Source organism: Telmatherina bonti (assembly GCF_933228915.1).
Source record: "Telmatherina bonti genome assembly, chromosome: 12".
Classification (NCBI taxonomy): domain Eukaryota; kingdom Metazoa; phylum Chordata; class Actinopteri; order Atheriniformes; family Telmatherinidae; genus Telmatherina; species Telmatherina bonti.
The window spans coordinates 23853495-23874324 of NC_136610.1; the positions used below are offsets into that span (position 1 = coordinate 23853495).

Consider the following 20830-nt stretch of genomic DNA (forward strand, 5'->3'; position numbering starts at 1 on the left):
CAAAAAAAAAAAACCAAACAAACTGGTATTTAAAGGGAATAATTGCCAAAGTATGTCAACTGGTATCTTATAATCGAGCTCTAGATTCAAACTACTGATCAGATAATAACATGCCATTCAAATTGATTTAAAGTTCATGCAATATCAAGTGCTGAATGACTGAAATGTCAAAATTTACTAAGTTCAGGCATAACACAAGAGTTTTTAAGGCAAAAAAAGCCCCCCCACCCCTTGCTTGACAGTTTACAGTATTCATAAGACGTCACAAGACATGCTTGTTTGTTTTTCTGATTTCTAAACTGCCATGTTAGAGCAGTGTGTTGGGTCTGACTCACTTGCTTGCTCTGTTGCTTGTTACCAAACCCTTCTGACTCAAGCATACCAGCTTCATTTCAGCAAAATACAACAGAACTTCCACCAACTTCATCCTACAGAATATGGCTTTCAGCGTTGAATCAATTGAATGCAAATCATCTAAAATATGTTTTCTTTGTTAAGTACATGCTTAATATAGTTGATAAAACAAAAAAAAAAAGTAACGGTGAAAACTTAAAGGCAGGGAAATTCTTCCAAGTTTTTTTTTATTCAAACTGATGTGATTTGTAAACAAACTGAAATGTGTACCAATAAAACCCACAGGGGGTCACAAAGGCATGCTGCGTACTCACTGACAAATATATCGGCATAATGACAATCACAGCTGGCACACAAACAGCTACATGTTGTTAAGAAAAATACATTAAACTTGACTGGTTTTTATATAAATTGAGCTCTTCATAGAGCTGGTGGTTTCAGGGGCAATTTCATATCAACTTCTTTCTGCTTTAACACACACCACCAGAGAGTGCTTTTGGTTAAGAACCACAATCCCATTTGAACTTGAGCACAAAGCAAAAAGGTTGCCACAGGAATGAGACCACCACAGCCGTCAGCTGTGTCTGCTTGGCTGATCCCAAAGAATGCAATGCTGAAACCCAGGTGTTGTTCTCACTTAATCTCTTAAGCTGTTAAGCAGCAAAGCATCTACCCAAAGTGGGAAACATAAGGTGTGGAAGCATCAAAGAAGTTACATTTACACCGAGGGGGCAAAGAGTGGCTTTATGGAGCTAATGCTTCCTTATATGACAGAAATGTCAAGCTTTTACTGCTTTATGTTGTCCTTATGGTCGCTCACAATTTCCAAGTTGTGGTTGCAATTATATGCAACGGTAAGTCAAAATGGGAATGTAGGTCCTCACAGATCCACATCTCATTCTAAGTGCATGGAGTATGAGCAGGAACACAAAAACTAACTTACCAAGGCTGGAAAACACCTGCTACAAAGCAGGAACATGTTAAAGAACCGTGGGATGCATATACACTAGGGGGTGGGAAAATCAAATAAAAAAAATTGAATATCGGAATTTTTTGCTTCACAATTTAAAAATCGATTTTTTTTGTTAATTTTTTTTCAAATAAATAAAAGTAATCCATTTTAAACTTTTGTCATTTTTCTTGTTTTTATTGATCTTTTTACTTTTCTTCTTGGGCATTAAAGCAGCAGAATGATGATCTGGCTACTATGTTGTTTTTTCCTGATTGAAATCAAGATAAATGACGAGCAAATTTTTTTTTTTAATATATATTCTTTTGTTATTAATCTACAAAAATTAGCAAAATCGAAGAATTGTGAAAATCACAATTTGAATCAAATCGACACCCAAAAAATTGGAATTCAATCGAATCAGGAGAAAAGCATATTATCACAGCCCTAATACACACAGGTGGATTTATAAGGAACAAGTGAATGAGTGAATTAAACTGAACGAACAGGAGGCAGAAAGAAAACAGAAAACACAAAGAAAAAAACTACAAAATAAAACAGGAAACCTGACCGGGCTGAGACAACAAAAACCTGGTAAGGTAAGTAAAACCAGAGATGGAGAGACCATGACTCTGGTGCTTGTTGAAGGGGGGTAAATTTTTGCCCATCATGCAATTCATCAAGTCAACGTAGAGCTGCATCAAATCAACAACATGCATTCCTGTGGTTGATAATTGAAGGGAGGGAGTAACGGTTAAATGTTTCCAAAGTGATTACTGGAAACCAACATGAACACAAATTAAACAAATTTTAGATGTGCAGGCATTTTTTAAAATATCTCTGACTGCAGGCAAATGTTTGAGTTCCACTTGCTGTTTCGTGTCACAGCACCAGGTGAATCAGTGAAGTCAGTAGAAAGAAGATTAAAAGGTCTCGTCCAGCTGTCACTTCAATTTCAACTGGTTTTAACTATAATAATAATGAATAAAATCAAAAGAACTGTCAGTCAGTTCAAACAACACTTTGACCCTGAAAATAAATCAAAATGACATGACAAATATTTACAGGAACTAAAAATCTAAACATTGAACGTCATTAAACATATAAGAGCACATAATCCACATTTCTGTCACCTTGACTTAACATGGAATATGTCCCTCTCTGGTTTATCGCCTCCACATTACGCCTGCTGTCTCTTGTTAGATTTGATCTCAGAGGGAAACATTGTTTGCGAAAGCCTCTGGAAGTGTCTGAGATAGAACAACTGTATTTCTATTCCCCTAAGACACTGAGATTGAAAGCTTTGCACAGTTTGCCGGTGAAAACATAGCAAGTAACAGGAATGGCAGTTAAGAGGTTTTCATAAAGGCCCGCAGCTTTGAGAGTCCTTGCCGGTGTTTTCCCATATTGCTCGGGGCAAAGTGACACACCAGATAGTCTCACTTACGACACATGGACCAGACCACATTTACGCTTGTGGAAAATTTATGAGCACTTCACAAACACTGGGTATGTAGGGCTTTCTGGTTGAGCTGGGATGCAGCTCCAATCCATTTCCCCCCGCCTGAGATAAAGCTGACTGGAAGAGGCAATGGAGTCAGGGTGGAGGTGCCAGTGAGTTTCAGGAATGGTCTCAATGCTTGTGTTGCTGAACACCCTGATTATTTCCTGTCTCAGTTTTGCGTTATTATTCCACACTGGGTGGTTTGAGCGTGCCCTTTGCCAATAATCCAGACTTAAATGTTATTTTGTTCCTAAAACAATCTAAATAAAAATTAGTGACATATTCTTTTTTTTGTTGTTATTGTAAGGACACAAATTATTCAAATACAATTACGTTTTAACAAACAGACTGAATACGACACGTATAAACAAGTATAAATATTGGTATTCATTCTCCATGGTACTGAAGCTCATAAAAAGTAAATATGAATGATGAATACAATTTAACAATCCATATGAAATAAACTGAACTAACTCCTGCCTAACAAAAAGCCTTCTGAAGAACACCTGAAGAACTGATTGTCATTAAGTTTTGATGATTTGCCTCAGATGGATTGCTTTGCTCAGCTATTTTTTATTTTGCTCCACAGATTAGATCCCATCTCTGCAGCTACACTGGAGCTTTGGCATAAAGGCACAGATTCAGCCAGAATCTTGGTATCATCTTTCTGAATGTGAGATTCTGCCTCCACTCACTGAGAGTAAGTCCAGCCGCTTGCAACACGAAGACCTCTGCACTCTTCTGTTATCCAGCTCTCTGGTCTATAGCTATGAGGTGTCATTTAGGTGAGATCTGCTAAGTTCATTGTAAAAGTCATAGATGATGGGTAAGTGGTTCAAATAGTTAATTAATAATGCACACTTGTGTCTTTTGGACAACAAATATCTGTATTTTACAGATGGTTTAGCTGTAGTTGTGGGTTATTGTTTTTTTTATTTATTTTTTAACTGTTGTACTTCCAAGCTCTCATATGTCAAAATGATAAATATAATAATAAAGAAATTAATGATGAAAAATACTAAGTTAACATGGCCTCTGCTGTGATATTCCACGTTAGATAGTTTCCTTACAAGGAGTCGTATTATTCAGTTCCACTAGATAGAAAAACAGTTATTTACCAAGACGGGGAAAAAATATAAATAAATGAATGAAAAAAGATATGAATGAGACAACCAATAGAAATTGGCTTTAAACTCCAGTGAGACTATTTTCTATCGAGATCAAAAGTGTAAATTTTTAGCACTTCCTGAGTCTTCTAACTAAATTGTGTCAGCTATCTTTGATGCAATGAGAGATCCTTTTACTCTTTACTTCTATTGCTTCATTGTTATTCTGGATAACAAGCATGTCAAGTGAACACTTGAAATCTGGGACATAAACAATTACTCTCTCCAAGCAGCGTGAATCTTCTGAAATGAAAAACAAAATAGGCTGAGTTGACAGCTGAACACTAACCTGTGGGTTTACTGAAGGCTTAATGGGTAACGCCAAGGACTTGTCATCTAAATTATGAGCGATGAGTGAAGCACCGCAAACGTTGACACTGTAGAATCTCTGCTCAGTTTTCTGCCCTCACGGCTTACTTGTCCTTCACTGCCACCTCTGATCTCTGCTGTCATGTCTTCCATAACTGCTCCTTCTGTATTTTAACTGTAAAAACTAAATAAGTTTTTATCTGTGTAAAATAAGTACTGTGGCAGTTCCCTTAACACAGCACAGAGGATGAAAAAGCTACGACTCTATAGCAGCACAATTTGAATCAACATTTTTGAAAATCGTAAAAAACTGTATTTTTTAAAAAAAAAATTCTGTTTGCCATCTGTGAGGCTCACGCTGCTGTGCATGGCATCTTTTTTAAACTTTAGCTGCACAACAGGGGCAATAATCTGGCTTGATTGATGTTTTCCAGGCTCAAAGCTTTGCATTATTCACCCCAGTTAAACTCTCAGAGAAGTTTTCAAGCTCAAAGACTACAGAGGAGGGGTCGGTTCTGTTGGAGCGTGATGCGGAAATGAGCAACTTCGATTGTTGAATGCTCTGGGTTCAGGGGCAGTGAGGGTCTAATTTGCTGCAAGCAAACAAGGCCGGTGCTCTCAGCAGGAAGGTGAGGTGAGCATGGAAGCAGAGGTCGGAGTAGGAGTTTAATCTACCTTAAGGCCATCTCAGTGCATTAAAAATCTATTATTTTCTGAGTCATGATTTGTGAGGCCGAAAAAAAGAAGCCACAAAAAGCTCAGACATAAAGTCGTATTTGTGATTTGTTGCTTCATTTTTATTTTGCACCTTAAAAATGCTTGAACTCACTTTGCCACAACTGCACTTTCCAACAGAAACGTCCTTATCATGTTATAACAAGTTAGTTTTATAGTAAAAATGTGACACTTATTATGCTATAATCTCATATGTTTTGTGGTGAAAATGTGGACTAAAAACCGCATTTGTCTTTGATTGAGGAAAGTGTGCATGCAGCAGATTAGAGAAAAGTCTAATTTACCAAATAGGTTTAAGTTGTGCTTTATAGGAGAGATTCTACAACGGTGAAGCTTGAAGGACTCTGTGATAAACCAAACAGGACGACATGTTTGTGTTGACTATCATGTCCTAACATGTTAGGTGCCTTTTTATTTCTTTTATTAGGGTGACAGCTCTACGCTTCCCTACTTTCCTATTCAGTCACCTTTTGGACTAAGAAACAGCGATTTGCACAAATCCAGGTTTTTCTTCTCTCCACAGAGCTCATTGATTCACTGAGATCGGGACAAAAGAGAATGAATTCTCCAGCAGAACATCACATGGAAAATAGAAGTAGTCATAAAAGAAACACCAGCTTTAGGCTGGCTGTTTCAGAGGTATTGGAAGTGATAGTAGATAACACCATCCCAACACCAGTTTGAGACGTACTGTGAGATTCCACCCTGAGCATTTTATCTTGGCCACCACCGTGTGACCCCCTTTGGGACCTGCAGGAATTTAGATGTGGAACAGAAAAGACTCGGGCTTTCTTCTGCCCAGATTGCAGTTGACAACTTATACACACACACTCACACAACAAATAAGACAGATTTGTGCACACAAAATGCACAAAAAACACATTAGCAGGCCTCCTTCTCTCCGTCACACCCAGTGGCATTGATCAGTGACAAGACAGAGTGTCTGTCAGCATCAAAGCTGCTCTGTCCACCTTGACAGATGAGCTTGCTTCCTTTAGGGTAGGTGAAGAAGTAATGCACTCCATCTAAAGTGTACTTCACCTCATCTAATTGGTCTGACCATGTCTTAGAAGCTGGTCTGTTAATCATGTCTCTATCATGTATTTATAGATGATGCCATGTAACTCTAGTGCTCACAGCAGCTACATATCATCTATATATGACACTTGTTACCATGCTAGCTGCTGGCAGGGTGTCCAAAAAAATATGAAATGACACCTCAGCAAGAGAAGATGAGGAGCAAAGGGGAGCGGGAGTAAATTTAAAATGCAGAGACAATGATACCAGAGGATTTGACTGGGACATATTCTGACTCTACGGTCTCACACGATGATAATCTTACCTCTGGTCATGTGATGAAAAAAAAAAAGAAGAATTTTATGAAATGGCAGCATAAGCGCAAAGTCATAAAACGCTTTCTGTGGTTGTGCTTCACTGCTCTTCATTTGTGATTTATAGTGCAGGGAACCACTCTGCACAGTGTCTGCCATGAGCTCGCCGCTAATAAGAGAGACACATTCCCAACGTTCCAGCAATTCTGCGTGGTTTGGCTTCATGCCACTGAGATCTGGCACAGACATTCCTCACTGTTTGACACCCTGGGGAGCTAAGCTTCCTGTGCACGGCCTCGACTCAACAGGGGCCTTCAAAGGATGATGTTGCAGGTGAGCAATGTCCAAATTTAGCTGATAAAGTTCACTGCATGTTCAGAGAATCAGAAATCAGTGGGCTTGACATAGTAAGACCTAGCCTCTTTAGAATCTCATCCTTGATGTGGTGTGTATTGGTATAATGCAAATTAAGTGTTCAAAAACTAGCTAGAGGCATGTCTTAATAAATAACACATTATAGATATTGTAAAAGCAATCTCAAATTGTGGAATACAAATATAATGTACTCTTGGTTAAATGAAATGCCTCCTAAATGTTGAAATTAAGCACAGAGACAGGGTAAGTATGGTTAGAAAGTTTTTCCATTGTATCCCACTTGGAGAGACTTCAGAAAAGACTTGAAAATGGTTCTACTAAATTATTAAAAGTCAAATAACACAACATAGTAATATGGACTGTATACGCATCACCTCAGACTATATGATTGGTTTTTCTGAGGTACTTCAAGGGACAGGGTGCTAGCTGCTGCTGTCACCACCACTTGCCAGAAGGATAGGTGATGTGTCCCTTTTTAGAAAGCCATAAAGGAAACCCTGCATTCTATTAAGCATGCATCAGCACCCTCCCTTCCTGATGGCTTTAAGAGTGGGACATCAGGACGCAGCTATGTTAGCTTGTGTTTCTAACCTCTGTCACGTGCAATAAGCAAGCTCAGTTTTGCAAAGATACTTTATGGTCCTTCTGAGTCTTTTTTTTCAGCTCTTTTTGTGAGTTAAGTTACACCGAAATTACACTGAAAAGCAAAAGGAAATCTCTATTATAAAACAAAAGGGCCTTTCAATAAGCTTGAAGCTGTTGTGACCAGCTTCTCAACCATTTTCGCATAGTAATCCAACTAGAAGAGGATAAAATCCTGAAATAATGACTCTCCAAGGAGAAAGCAGTAGGAAAACATTTGGGGGTTTTTCAAAGAAATTTATCAGATTACCTGCCAACATACTCCTGCTATTCAAACTTTATTGCCTTATTTTACTTGCTCTTCTCTTCCAGGTTTCATAATTTCGTTCCAAGCCAACTGATTTCTGACGGCTCGGCCTTCACAGGAGACCCATTTTTTACTGTCACCCTAATAGAGCTGCTTGGATCTGCAGCAGTGGGTAGCCCCATGGAAGGATAAGAAACTGGGACTAAAATAAAAAAAAAAAATGGGGGAAATTTACGAGACAATGTTTGAGCTACTGTGATTGCAAACCAGACAAGAGAACTTCTTCATTCACTCAGTTCCTGGTTTGGATTCTTTGCTTCTTTTAAACCCTAAAATTACTGAACTGTTGTGTCCACTGATTAAAGACATGTCTGATAATAGTGTATATCTTAAAAAACAAACAAACAAAAGAGGCCAGAGATAAATAAGATACCATTATAGGGATATCACATTCTTTTGTCAAAAATAATCTAGTAAATAAAAAAAATGAGTGACTGATAAGATATTCTACACATTCTCTGATTAGCATCTAAATGAAGTGAAAAACATGAGAAACCAAGGCTTCGACTACTTTTTAACATGGATGTATTCACCTGCGTTGAGAAACAGAAGTTCCTAAAATCACTGAACTGATCATGCTTGCAAGTTGGTGGTGAAAATGTGCAATAATATGACAAAATTCAGGACATGAACAATACAAGCATTTGCAGTGAACTGACAGTGACACAACAGAGTCAAAGCAAAATGTTTTGTTTCTTTTCTTTTGTTTTTCTCTTCGACATTGTTAATCATTTCGCCTCAAAGTCTTTCAAATGGTTTAATCCAAATTTTCATTCATAGCAGAATTTGGTCACTGTGGGACTGGAAACATAGACTTAGATATCCACGTTTAGCTCTAAGTTACTGCAACACCATCATATGTGGCTTTAAACATGTATTTATACTTGTATCTAGAAAACTGGTAAGAGGTATTTGCATATATGTGCTGTTTACACATTAAACAAAGCAACTGAATGCATAATGTAGCTGTCTTATCCTCCAGGAAGCTGTTTGCTATGTAGAAACATGTTACTGAACATTGAGCTTTTTTATGTCTTTGTCTGGATGGTGTTACTAAAACCTGCAATTTTTCTGCCTGAAAAATCCATAAGCATAAGGATAACAAGAACAAACAGACATATTTTGCAAAACACCCATGCTAGTGTGGACTTAGCTTAAGCCTGCACCAAAACATGAAGAAGAGAAAGAAGCACAAAAAAAAAAAAAAAAAACAGAAAAAAAACTTTGAACTTTCAAACATTCAGGTTCATGCATTACTTCAGTAAGCCAAACACATTTCTACTGATATGGAAAAATAATTTTCAGTCTGTTTTGTTCTGCATGAACATTTGAGGGAAAGGACTGGCTCTTTATCTACGCAATTCTTGATATACTGAATATACTGACCAACTACGTATTTATTTATCTGGATTTATTTAGGCTGAGTGAAGCTGCAGTCCTGTACTACAAAGATTCTGTGGGATTTTGTTGCTGAGGGGGGCCCTAACCTGTGGTTTACCTGTCTTTTCCTGTTGAAATTTTAAGTAAATCAGCTATAAAATATTTAAGAGGAGACTATTTAACATTAAAACAGAGAAACAACAAAGAAAATCATTACACAGGCTAACATATTTAGACATTACAGTCAAAGCATTCTTTATAATTACCCCCTATTCTCTCTTATACAATCAGAGTTGATTCAGTCATTAAAATACAAGAATACTTTACAATAATACTTTATTCATTCCCGAGTGGAAATTCAAATGTTCACTTGGCCCACTTCAGATAACATTAATCACAGTGCGATTAAAAGTTCGGAGTCTCTGTTGTTCTTATGTGGGTGAAGACGTGCCGTTCATCTCACACTGGAGTCATTAGTTTAAACTGAGCATCTTCCCAGTGGCGTCACGCTGTTCCTGCCTGGCAGCCTCACAGCAACATGCAGAAGTCATCACGGAGACAGAGCACACAACAAGGAAGTGTGTGCACAGGCACCAAAACTTTGCACAAATGAGGACAACAGACACTGAATGAAAGTTCCTTTTGTTTACATGTGTTGATGAAAATACCCCCCCCCCATTCAGTGCATGTGTGTTTCCGGGATGTAACTATTCAGAAGTTGGGTACTGACATTCCAGATTCAGCACAAATATTCCTGTTATGCTATCCTGTCCTCTCCCTGAGCCACAAGGCAAAACAACCTGTCAGCTCTGACCAAAAGGATTTGATTGAGGCAGCTTAGCTTTGATCAAAATGTCTAACAAATCCAATCAAAATGATAAAGTTGATTTTTAAATCAAGTTGCATAATAGTGTTCCTATAGTGAACGTGTCATCAGTTTTTTTCCCACAGTCCCTTGCCTCCCCTCATGTAAATGTGGTATATGCCGCAGACTGTTACAGATTAATACCAGAAAGTGCTTACTCATCAGATACTGCAGGAAAATAATGAGGCACTATATGAAAGGTTGGCATCAAAATGCTTAGAAGCCATTGGACAATAACATCAGCCTAGCTAAAGGACTTTCCACTGATGATTCATGTAAAAATCCTCTTATACTGATAAAAGCTGCTGCCAAGCATCTAGCTATAACAATTCCAGTTTGTTTATGAGATGAGATGCTTCATTGTAGAAAATATCCTTTATACACGTACAAAGACATAACCAACCAAGATCATATTACACAGTTTTTCACTAAACTGAACCCTACATGTATAAACACATTTAAGTATATATGTTAGTAGGGAGACGTCACAGAAATCCAAACTTTCATTTAGCTGCTTCTTAGTTTGAATAATTTTCCTTGAGTGTCAAAAATGTCAGAGGCTCAGCTAAGCTTTGCTACACTGTCAGCTTTAACAGCTTTACCCTAAAATACACACAAGTGTTTAATGGCCTGAATTCCACTTTTCCTGAATTCCACTTTTAAGCCTTGTACCAAGAAAAGCAGAGATGCAGATAATGCAGATGAAAAAAAAAGAGTAACATGCAGAGTATGGCTCTAAACCAATTAAGTTAACTATGAGTGTTTTTGACCATTTACCGGGCATGTGAAGATGAACTAAAACTAATTCTAACCCAGATCACAATCATACCACAGCACTGAACACTAAACACACTACTGACTTAAAACCTATGAGCCAATGTTCTCTTTTTTTGGTTCTTGTTTGAAGTCTGACAGGTGAATTTTGTACAATTTCACACCAAGTGGACTTTGGTAGAAACATGTACAGGCATTGTCACAATAGTTTATGCATGAGCACATAAAAGTGTGTAGAAGTGCTGTAACTGACACACAAGTGCTACTGCGAAAATGGTGGACAGTACTGCTAATATTTGCTCATAGGGGTGGGAAAATCAAATCGAAAAATTGGAAATCGGGATTTTTTTCTTCACAATTTTAAAATCAATTTTTTTGTTAAAAAATGGATTTTTTTCAATTTTCAATTTTTTTGTTAAAAAATTGATTTTTTTTCAAATAAATAAAATGAATCAAATTTTTGTCATTTTTATTGTTTTTAATTGATCTTTATACTTGTTTTCTTGGGCATTATAGCAGCAAAATGATGGTCTGGCGACTGCGTCGTTTTTTCCTTATTGAAATAAAGAGAAATGACGAGCAAAAAAGTTTTATACATTTTTTTTTTTTTTTAATCTACAAAAATCTGCAATATCAGAGAATTGTGAGCATTGCAATTTAAATCGAATCGGCACCCAAAAAATCGTAATCGAATTGAATCAGGACAAAAGCATATCGTCACAGCCCTATTTGCTCAGATTACTCAAGATGTTTCTGAATAAATGAAGCTCGCTAAATGTTATAGAGCAAATGAAACTTAATGCAGAAAAAGCTGAAATAAACTGAGATGGGAACAATTTGACCTGCCAATAGAAAGAATAAATCTATTAGTTCAATAACTCAAAGGATCAATCATGTAGCAATAAATATCAGCATAATGCAATAGCATAATGTTTACCCTGCATATAAAGACTGAATTCTGAAGAGTAGCATGTTGGATAAATGGACTGAAAGGTTACGTCTGTACACTGCTTTCAAACTTAAACACAAAGTTAGTAGTTTGACCCAGCTGCAAGTAATATTTAGCTTCATTGCTGATTGTGAGGCTTGAAAGCATCACTTTCTTTCTGTATAAGTAGTGCATGGACGATGCAGTAGCTGCAAATAGTTTGATGTGCTTTGTTCCATCACCCACTAATGGGCAAAATGGGCTGCTGTGATACATGACACCCAGGCCTGCTTATGTGCATAGAGAGGTATAGTTTTTTTTTTTTTTTTTTTCATATTGTAAACATACTGATGCATATTTCCTGGAAGGCAGGCTAAAGCACGTAGGCAGAGAAATAGTGCACAGAGCCACTAAAAGCTTTCTACTACATCTTTGCCAATTCTGCCAGAATGAGTAAGTATGCTCAGTCTCACGCTCTTCAGCAGGCAGAGCCATGATTTCTGATGCCACGTACACTCAGCCTCCAGTCATTCCTTGCGTTTAAAATTATAGCATCTACTCTAATACACATGCACACCATCATTCACTTGCACACACACACACACACACACACACACACACACACACACACAAACACACACCTGTAAATGCTACTCAGTGGCAGACATACTTGATGGCAGTCATACAAACACACTGGAGAGCTGTGAATCTCTCTTAGCAGCATTATGCTGGTGCTGCAGTGTGAGTGGGTTTGTAGGTGACTGAGGGTGGAAAGGAGTGGTGTTAAAACAAGACAAACTGGCCAAGGGCCAGATGAGGGAGAGGGAGGACAGAGAAAAATAGAAAGACAGAACGCAGGTGGGAAAGATGATGTCTGTCTGCTTCTATGCAGAAACAGAGAAAGTGGGAGAATTATGGTGACAGCAATAAATACAGTGGGACTGTGTGTAAGTTTATCATAAATGAAGAGTTGGCAGTGAATATTTTGACAAGTGAATTTGACAATTCTGCCAAACAAATTCCTCATCAAATTATTAAAATAAAAAAAATAATGTACTTTCAAAAATAACAAGTGAAATATGACTCTAGGTTTGGATGTGATTAAAAAAAGCAGCAATTTGCATGTGCATACATGCATAAAATCATCTTTGGATTTAGCAAAGCAAAAGTGGGTGTAAATACAGCTGGAGTGGAGTCAGCAGCAAGAGCAGACATGAAGCACCTGCTGCAGTGCAAGTTAGACAGTGCCTTAAGCTGCTTAGGTGGGGGAAGAAAGTATAAAATGTGAAGGGTGAGAGGGGGAGGAATGAAGAAAACAGCAGGACTAAAAAGAAGGCTGGAAGGGCTAAAGGAAATGAAAAGAAAGGAAAAGGGTGGAGAGGTGAAAAGAGGATGGGGAAGGGTGGGTTAGTGTCAGTATGCTGTACTTCCTCAGCAAGAATCATTCCAACTCAATTCACTCAGAACTGTTTTGCATCTTTTTAAAAACTTTTTATATATTAAATGATAGAAGGTAGAGATTCCTGTTGAAGGCAATTAAAGGTGCCAGATCCTTACATTTATCTATGAATGTGAGTGTTTATCATCACTGTTTTTCACCAAGTCAGCTCATTAGCACTTGATTCTAAACATATTTAAAACGCTCAGCATTCTGGGAGAGAGTCAAGTATGACAGCAATAACCAAAGTATGTTTCTGCAGAGCCTGTTGTGTGTTCATTGCAACAACATGTAGCTTGTGTTTATAGTTACAAGCTCACTGAAACAGGACTGAACCTCTATTTATAACAACAACAATATATATAACACCATATATAACAATAACCTCTACCTCTATATGTAATAATACTAACAATATTAATATAATTTATTTGTTTATAAAAATAAGGAATATTTGCAAGAATAAAACATACTTTCTCTTCCTGCTTTGCGAGTTACTATAAGAATGGGCTGAAATGTAAAATTTCTTGGACATGTGATTGAATTTTTCCATTTAAAATTATGACAAAAAAGGCTCGTGGATGTGGTTTATCATGGTTCTTAGAAGAAAAAAAAAGGTGTCAGGCTAGCAAAATGTGGCACTCTTGTCAAACTTCGGACAGGAAATCACAATTTATCATTTGGATTTTGTCTACTCAGCATTTGAAAGAAACTGTCCGGATATCCCTGAAATGACACTTTAATGAGCCTGCAGTCAACACCTCAAAAACAGCAGTGATGAGATATTTACTTTTCTACAAAACAGTGTTACTTTACAAGAAGGGACTACTGTAAATCTGATTGTGGGGAAACAAATGCAGTCTTTCAAGTGAATCAATGTAAAATACTATTTCTCAGATTTGTCAGTCATAAGTTACTAATTTCTGCACCTATGAGCAAAATGCTCTGCTTAGCAGCTGCCTGAAGAAATAAATCACCTCCCTGCAGTTTCAGCCGTGCTACATGTCTTTAGCACAGCCGGCATTTTCACTTATCCACCCTTCTTGCTTAAGGGAAGCTTACCTTTTCCCTGAAATCTGAGTAAAATCATGGTGACAACGTAGCTCCCAGGGAACACACCAAACAGAGGAGAAGATGTAAAAGGTAATGGAGAAGTCAGAGATTAAACAAGGTGAGGCAGAGGTCAAACAGACCACTGATTGAAATCATTTTCCAGAGTTGACAACAAAACCAACCCAAAAAAGCTGACTGGGGCATTGCAGAGAGCTGGTTGGTTACAACATTTGTTCTGTGTAATTGAAAATATGAGCTATAAAGTCCCACAGAATCATACCACAAAGGGAAAACAGGAAAACATATATGCACAATTGAGAACTTGCTATGAGAATAAAGATTATAAGTTAGCTACGACTGCAGCTGGTGAGTTAACGCGTGCCAGGAAATGGTTAATTTTCCTCCTAGATTTGGAGCATTATCAAAGTCAAAGAAGTTCAAAGCTTTGGTTTGGCAGCATTGAAAAGAACCTCAGTCAGCCATAATGTGGAGAAGAAAGAAGAGGGCCAACAGACTGGTGCTGAGCAGAAATTTTGTGTCACAGAACTGAGGGTGACAAACATAGGTGATTTTATTTTCTGTCAGCATATGAAAAGTTAATGATGGAGAATCATGCCTTGCTGACATATTCGAACACCCACATTTTTCTATTTCGATGACAACACATCTTTCACACGGTCACTCACCATCAATGTACCATGAGAACAGGAAGCAACAATGGATTTGTTTTCATTTTGATGACAGCAGGTTCATTGCATGAATAAATAAATAATGATGGTAGGTGTATGAAGGACAATGATCGAAGGTTATACTTGTGGCTTAAGTAGGGTTCAGATCACAAAGTGCAGTACCTTTGATCATTTTAGGACACGAATCACCACATGAGAATACATCACTATCTCAAAAATCAGTAACATGAACACAAACACATGCTTTAATAATTTGACTGTCCTTTACATATATGTGTTTTTTCATTTCTTAGTTTATGACATATTTACAAAGCATTATAACAGAATCACAAGCATCACCACTGTCATGCTATTCTCTAGTGCACTAATTTTTGAGAGCTCTTTATCAGATCCACTGCACAAAGCATACACTGAGGCTTAAAGTACATGTCATTTCCTCTACGTTGATATGTTATACTCATTCCCCCCCTGCTTTTACTGTAAATTTAAACGTGTATGATACTGAAACTGATGTTAGGAACATTACTCTTTGTATAGTTGTACTGCTTTGCAAGTTAGGTCTCTCTTAAAATATACTATAGACATGAAGCTCATAGAACTTCGACTAAATTAATTTTATAAAGATGACAAAAGCAGTGTTTCAAAAGATGTTCCCAGAGGTTTAACACAAAGAAGAATGGCAACCATACTGTATGTGTACATACACTCAAGATAAAAGTTTTCAGGCCAACCAGTGCCAGTTCACTGCTTTAAGCCTTTATGGTGGAATTAGCCGTAGCTTGTGCCTTCCTCTGTTGTTTTTCACCCTGATTCAGCAGTCCCGGTCTTTACGCAGAGCCTCTGAAAGCTCAGTGGCCACAGGGAATGCCAGCTCATCGACTATTATAATGACAGCTCTCCCTATTGGTCTCTGTCTCTCTCTGCCATGCTCAACATACCAATTGTCTCCTATTCTCTGTTTGTGCCTCTCTGCCCTTCTTGCTCAACAAAAGCTTCTATGAACGATGGGATCTTTGTGGTGCTGAAAGTTCACTGTCAACAGAAGTGCAAACTCCCAAAGCAGGAACAGATGGATTAAAGATTTACAGTTTCCAGTTTCTAATGAATGTTACATGCGATGAATGAGGAAGAGTAAAAATGCTTTACGACAAATTGTGATTTTTTTTTCTGTTTAATAAAGTTGGTTGAAAGCTGATGACTTACCGTATTCCACTGACACAAACGTAATATAAAAATCAGTGCACTAAGGCTGATGAGCTTGTTACATGCTTTGCCACAGAGATCTATCAGTGCACTCTTGACGGTCAGAAAGAATTAATTTATTCTAAAAGGAACATCCTTACCTGTAACATCATCTTACAAATGACTTGTTTTAACTAAACTGAGTATTTGTGCAGAAATAAAATAGTTGCATTGGTCAGAAATGAGAAGGATTAACTATAAAAGAAAACAGTTTGTTATCTAATGACATCTTTTTCCAGCTCTATTTGAAAAGACATAATATTTCAACATAAAATGTGCACTGACAGTAGAACGGTTCAGAATGTCTTAGACAAGCTAGCTAGCCTGTTTCTTGTGACAGCTATTACCAGTGGTAGCGAGGGGGAAATTTTTGCCTTTACTGTTCTCTATATGAATTTTTTATGAGAACTTAGAAGGACATGCCAAAGAAGAACCACACTAGAGTCACATTTAGTGGAAAAAAAAATCAAAGCTTTTTTGAAGCATTTCAGCTAACTATGGTGGGGTACTCAGCCAAAGTGCTTTCCAGCTGGGTTGCTATGCTATCCCCTACAGAATGATCCCAGGCAACAGATGGACTTTCCGCTGGGAAAACAGTCACTATGTCAGATCTGATTAATTTTCCAAGTTTCAGGTCATAATGCATATTTACTTTAAACACACAACCTTTCTTTAAAAAAGCAAAAAAACAAAAACAACTATAGCATTGCCTTGGCTTGCATATATGCTTTACTGCCAACTGCATTCTCAGACAACAACTTTAATTTCTAAGAGCTGGAATTGTCTTTTCTTTGTTGTTGGACAATATTTGTCCAGGAATTGGGGGTCATGGTTTGCTGCTGATGCTTGTGAAAAACCCCCCCAAAAAAAACAAGAACTCACCTTGAGCTTGTCAAAGCGCTCAGTGAGTGAGGACACCTGGTGCTCCCTGTGGCGGCCCACCAGCTTGCAGAGAGCACAGATGAGCTGGTCATCCACCAAGCAGTACATGTTGACCTTCTCATTTTCATGCTCCAGGCAGGTCAGTCCACGGATGTGTGTGTCTGGTACAGGCTCCACCAGGCGATGGCTGGTGAAGGGCTTCTTGTTAGGGTGCGTTGCACGCAGGCAGCGATCGCAGTACGATACCTCACATGTAACACATGTCTTGACCGCCTCTCGGGGCGGATCCTGCTCACAGAACTGGCAGCTGATACGTGGATCCATTTTTGCAACAACCGCTGGGCTGTGGTTTGCGTTGGTGTGGTTGGCGTGGTTAATGTGGTTGGCGTGCTGGTGGGAGTGGCTGGAAGTAGCTGGGCTGCCACGAGCACTTCCTCCACTTGTCCCACCACCGCCAATCGTTCCAGCTAGTGTACTGCTAATGGTGGCGGTGTAGGGCCGTTGCGGCTGCAGGCGCCGGCTCTCAGTGGGGGAGTTGGGGCCGCTGAGGGAGGCCTTCTGGAAGCGGTCAATGATGTTCTGCAGCGTCACATTGCGCTTAAGGCCCTCCAGGCCCCGGTGATTCAGCGTGATGACGTAACGACAGGTGGGGCACTGAAAGGCCGATATGGACTCGAGGGGCTTACTGGTGGAGCAGTGAGACACCAGGATGCGGTGAGCGCAGTTGAAGCACAGGCTGTGGGCACAGGGCAAGAGCAGGGGATCTTCAAACAACTCCAAACAGATTGGGCAAGTCAGCTCAGACTCCAGTGTTTCCATCTTCAGTTAAACCAATCTAATGGTGACATCAAATCCCACGGGAGCTGGCCAGTTACCTACAGGAAAAAATAAAAATAGATATTTACAGTAAACAGGCACTGTGTAAATACATCCTCAGCTTCTGACTTTGACTTAATCACTTGTGAGATTATGACTGCAGGTAATCTGACTGGTGTGTGCAGATTTAGCAGCAGAATTTTTTACATAGAGATTATCTTTGCTGTTACAGATGAGCTGTTCAGCCTTTATTACTGTGGGCCCGGCCCTTTTGTTAAAGCCGGTAACATGTGATTCTTCTTGCTGGGTTGTATGAAAAGAAATGACCAATCCAACAGGGAGGGGAGAAAAAGAGAAGTTGGTAGAATGTTTGGAAAGAAGCAAAAAATCAATGCAGTGAGAAAATAGCAGAGAAATGGAATGAAAGATGCCTGCTAGCAGAGGACGGAAACTTGCACCAAAGAACCTTTATCTCTTTGTAACATTGTAACATCTTACAGTTTTAATCCGATCAACTTAAAAAAAACAACAACACTCTGCTACATGCAACTTTCAAAAGAATATTTGAAAGCAGTTTCCAGGAGGTTGGTGGAGAACAGAGACTGCTTTACAAGAAAATTGATTTCAGGTCCTCTCTTTCATTCTGCAAGACCTCCAAATCTCAGCACGTTGCTGCCTGCATATCAAGCCGTCCTACCTTCGAGGTGGCCTTAAAAATCACTGACATGTGAAATCACTTATAACCCCCGCCACCCTTTTACTCCTGCCCCGCCAATTCAGTGGTGTTGGTAAGAAATTTGCCAAGGGAGGGGGGAGCGACGGTGGCGCAGACACTGTGAAACTGTAGAAATAAACCAGATGGTAGACAGTGACAATTTCCTTGGTCCTGAATTACGACCCTTTTTCCCTCAAGCACAACCTACTGATCACTTGGTTGAAGCAGTTATAATTAATATGGACACTAAAAAACATTTCATGAGGGCAGGAGTGCAAATAAAAACATCACACTAACCTGATTTAAAGAGTTTGAGATGGAATGGCTGTCTTGAATCAGCTACTTGTTTTAAGGATTTAAGTCATGCATGTTATTGTCCATTATGCAACCAAAATAGGTTAATGTGTTGACCACAATCAGTTAAGCCAGACTCTGAAAAGACAATAAATTCACAGCTTGTTGTTAAACCATCTGCATCATCCTCCTCATCAAGTTTCTTTCCCATGCTTGAGTGAGGAATTTCCCAAGGCCTTCTGGGATCTATTAATAATCACTTTACTGTCCAATAGCACAATCCTTTCTCCATAAAGTGATCTACAGAATTACAACAAGAATTTGCAACCACACGTAATCTCTGGAACTAGCAAAGAAACAACTGAAGAAAGGGTGGCGGGCCTTCTGACAGAGACAGAAACAGGGCTCAAAGCCTTTAGCTCATTTGCACAAACTGAAGCCCTTTCCGTTGTGCAGCATCAGTAACGACGACACGACGCTGAGATTTGTTCAAACTGAATGTGATTTGTGTTTGGCAAAGGCACTTAATGGAAGAGCCTAGTTACATCCACGCAAGTGCTTCATAATAAAATTCATTATGAGGTAAAGAAGTAAACAGCTAACCTCAGCAAATCACAAGATACAACACTGATGAAGTTGAAAGAGCATTGTGCTTGTTTGCAAAAGTCTGTGTGTGATTGAGGGAATGTATATTGTAGACATTTATCTATGAGTAAATGATGCATGCATGTGCACACACAATAACCTCCTGCGACATTCACCATTGCAAGTGTTTTATGTCACTTTTCTCAAACAGCCTGGCTGTGTTTGGCTGGAAGAGAGTGAAAGTCTGGCTGTAAGCTACAACTGAGAGAGCCAGCATAGGTTCAGCTTCATCACACAGACAATAGCTCTAATTTATCTGCACTGTATCAGACAGCTGGTAACCAGAGGCAGACAAACGGAACTAAAAACAGAACCTGCAAATAAACCGAGCCGGGTCAGAAAATCCTTCCTGAATTTTGTCAGCCATGTTTGTCTTCTGAGTTTCTTCTTCACTACTATGCATTTTCATCCTACCAGCTTTTTACATGTAGGGTGTGGCTATCAGGGATGTGGTGCGGAAGGGGAAGGAGGGGAGCCAGCAGAAGAAGTTTATGAAATATAAGAAATGATCAACTTCAATTTGGGCCTAACATTTTGATTGATCAGAGTTTTTATATATTTACAGTAAACTGACGCGTCTTACTGTATTTCTTATTGATTATGATTACAAAATGTATAGACTACTATCAGGATGAGGGACCACTTCACCTAGAGTAAAAAAAAAAAAAGTCTCTGAAAAAGATAAGCTATGCCGGCTTTAACACTAGAATTACTAGCATTTTTAGCCTCTGCTGGAATCCCCTCTGTCACACTTAATCGTTAAATGATATATTGTTTTTCAATTCAAGCACGCCAAGAAAATATGATCGTTTCTATCTATTTCGGCCACAGAAGGCCACTTCTCCAACATTTAAGCAAGCAGAATAATGGTCTGGATGCTGTGTTCTGCTGAGCAAATTTCCTTTCCCAATGGGAGCTTTATAGATATAATGATTCCCTTGATATTCTTGATATTTATTTTATTTCTTTTTTCTTTCTTTTTTAAAAAAATTTATTTTGCATAATTGTTCATATTATAGAGTTTGTACTGCTGGAGCAGACCGAAGAAGATAGAAAAGGGACAGAGAGAGAACTGAAAAAAAGAAAAACAGAGAAAACACTACTTAGAGAGAGTCTGTGGCTGTAAACCTGAAATATGATAGAGAGTGTGTGACCACTTTGCTGTATGCATACTGTCCAGTACAAGTGCAGACTGAATTTGCACAGTCACATCTTTCCTCAGAACAGAACTTTACATTTCAGCTTATCCTGATGTTAATGTGACAGTGTCTAACTGAGCATGGTGTTATAATTAACACCATGCTTTAATACACCATCAGCAGGCCCATTAAGCTTTAGCTATGTCACTCTGGGGAAAATATCACTTATGGTGAGAGCTGAATCGCTAGTTTCCTGGTACAGTTGTTTGTTTTTGCAGACAGGCGGCATGACTATGCA

At 38.7% G+C, this 20830-nt stretch overlaps 1 protein-coding gene across 3 annotated transcripts in view; it reads right to left on the bottom strand.

Moving 5' to 3' along the window:
• mid2 (midline 2) overlaps window positions 1-20830 on the bottom strand; it is a 159726-nt gene that overhangs the window by 60015 nt on the left and 78881 nt on the right. For all 3 annotated transcript variants that reach the window (XM_079250016.1, XM_079250017.1, XM_079250015.1), the window contains exon 2: window positions 16924-17798. In XM_079250016.1, coding sequence (XP_079106142.1) covers window positions 16924-17742 — 819 coding nt within the window. In that variant the 5' untranslated portion in view covers window positions 17743-17798. The remainder of the gene's footprint in view (window positions 1-16923; window positions 17799-20830) is intronic.